Source organism: Carassius carassius, chromosome 32 (assembly GCF_963082965.1).
Source record: "Carassius carassius chromosome 32, fCarCar2.1, whole genome shotgun sequence".
Lineage (NCBI taxonomy): Eukaryota > Metazoa > Chordata > Actinopteri > Cypriniformes > Cyprinidae > Carassius > Carassius carassius.
The window spans coordinates 286,650-287,500 of NC_081786.1; the positions used below are offsets into that span (position 1 = coordinate 286,650).

General features: G+C 50.9%; 1 protein-coding gene across 1 annotated transcript in view; it reads right to left on the reverse strand.

Annotated features, from left to right (window-relative positions):
• The window catches only part of fancm (FA complementation group M), a 23,356-nt gene continuing 22,505 nt past the window's right edge, over positions 1 to 851 (reverse strand). The window contains exons 24-25 of the mRNA XM_059519764.1: positions 494 to 785; positions 1 to 312 (exon numbers count right to left, since the gene is read on the reverse strand). Of these exons, the coding sequence (XP_059375747.1) occupies positions 201 to 312; positions 494 to 785 (404 nt within the window). The 3' untranslated portion in view covers positions 1 to 200. The remainder of the gene's footprint in view (positions 313 to 493; positions 786 to 851) is intronic.

Here is an 851-nt window from a genome sequence, read left to right on the forward strand (position 1 = left end):
AAAAAATGGAGCTCTTTTATTTCTCAGAGTAGTTCCTGCTCATTTACCTGTAAACATAAATACTTCAGAATTACCGTAACGGCAACATTCATAATCTTTCCTAAATGGAAAACATTTACGTCACGTAAAGAGACGATATAATCCTGATTATCCATAAAAATAAATCCATATTGATAAAGCATTAAAGTGCTGAGTGTAGTTTAGAGCTGGTGAGTGATGAGAGCAGAATCGCAGCTGTAGCGCAGACAGCGGTGAACATCCTGGGCTCTGGAGCGGCTCATGTGTGCAGACGCCTGCAGATCCTCCACCGAACTGAAACACAAACACCTCCATCACAGCAACACCATAACCATGTGTTGAACAGCTTCACATGTGAGCCTTCGGGACAGACTGGCTATTTGTCATTATTGGGGGGTGATACGGTGGTGACGGCCCTGACTCACATTAATAAAGCTCACCTGTGGTTCAGGAGTGTCAGGTGTGAACGACAAACCTGTTGATCATGTGACTGATGGAGCTGAAGTGATGGCACATGTTCAGTGCGCTGATGTAGCTCATGTGAGGCAGCGTCAGGTAGAACTGGAGAGCCTGCTGCCGGTGACCTTTGACCTCTAGGGGCACGCCGATGGCCTGACCTTTCCTCCGCTCCACCTGTGTGAGTTCGGTCAATAGAGCGGCGGTGTCGTCTGGACCATTGCTGACCAGCAGCCGAACACCGGCCTTCACCAGCGCCGCCAGCGTCCCGTCATAACAGCGGCTGCGCTGAAACACTCGCACCGCCTCACCTGAGCACACACACACACACGCGCGCACGCACACACACACACACACGCACACACACGCGCACGCAC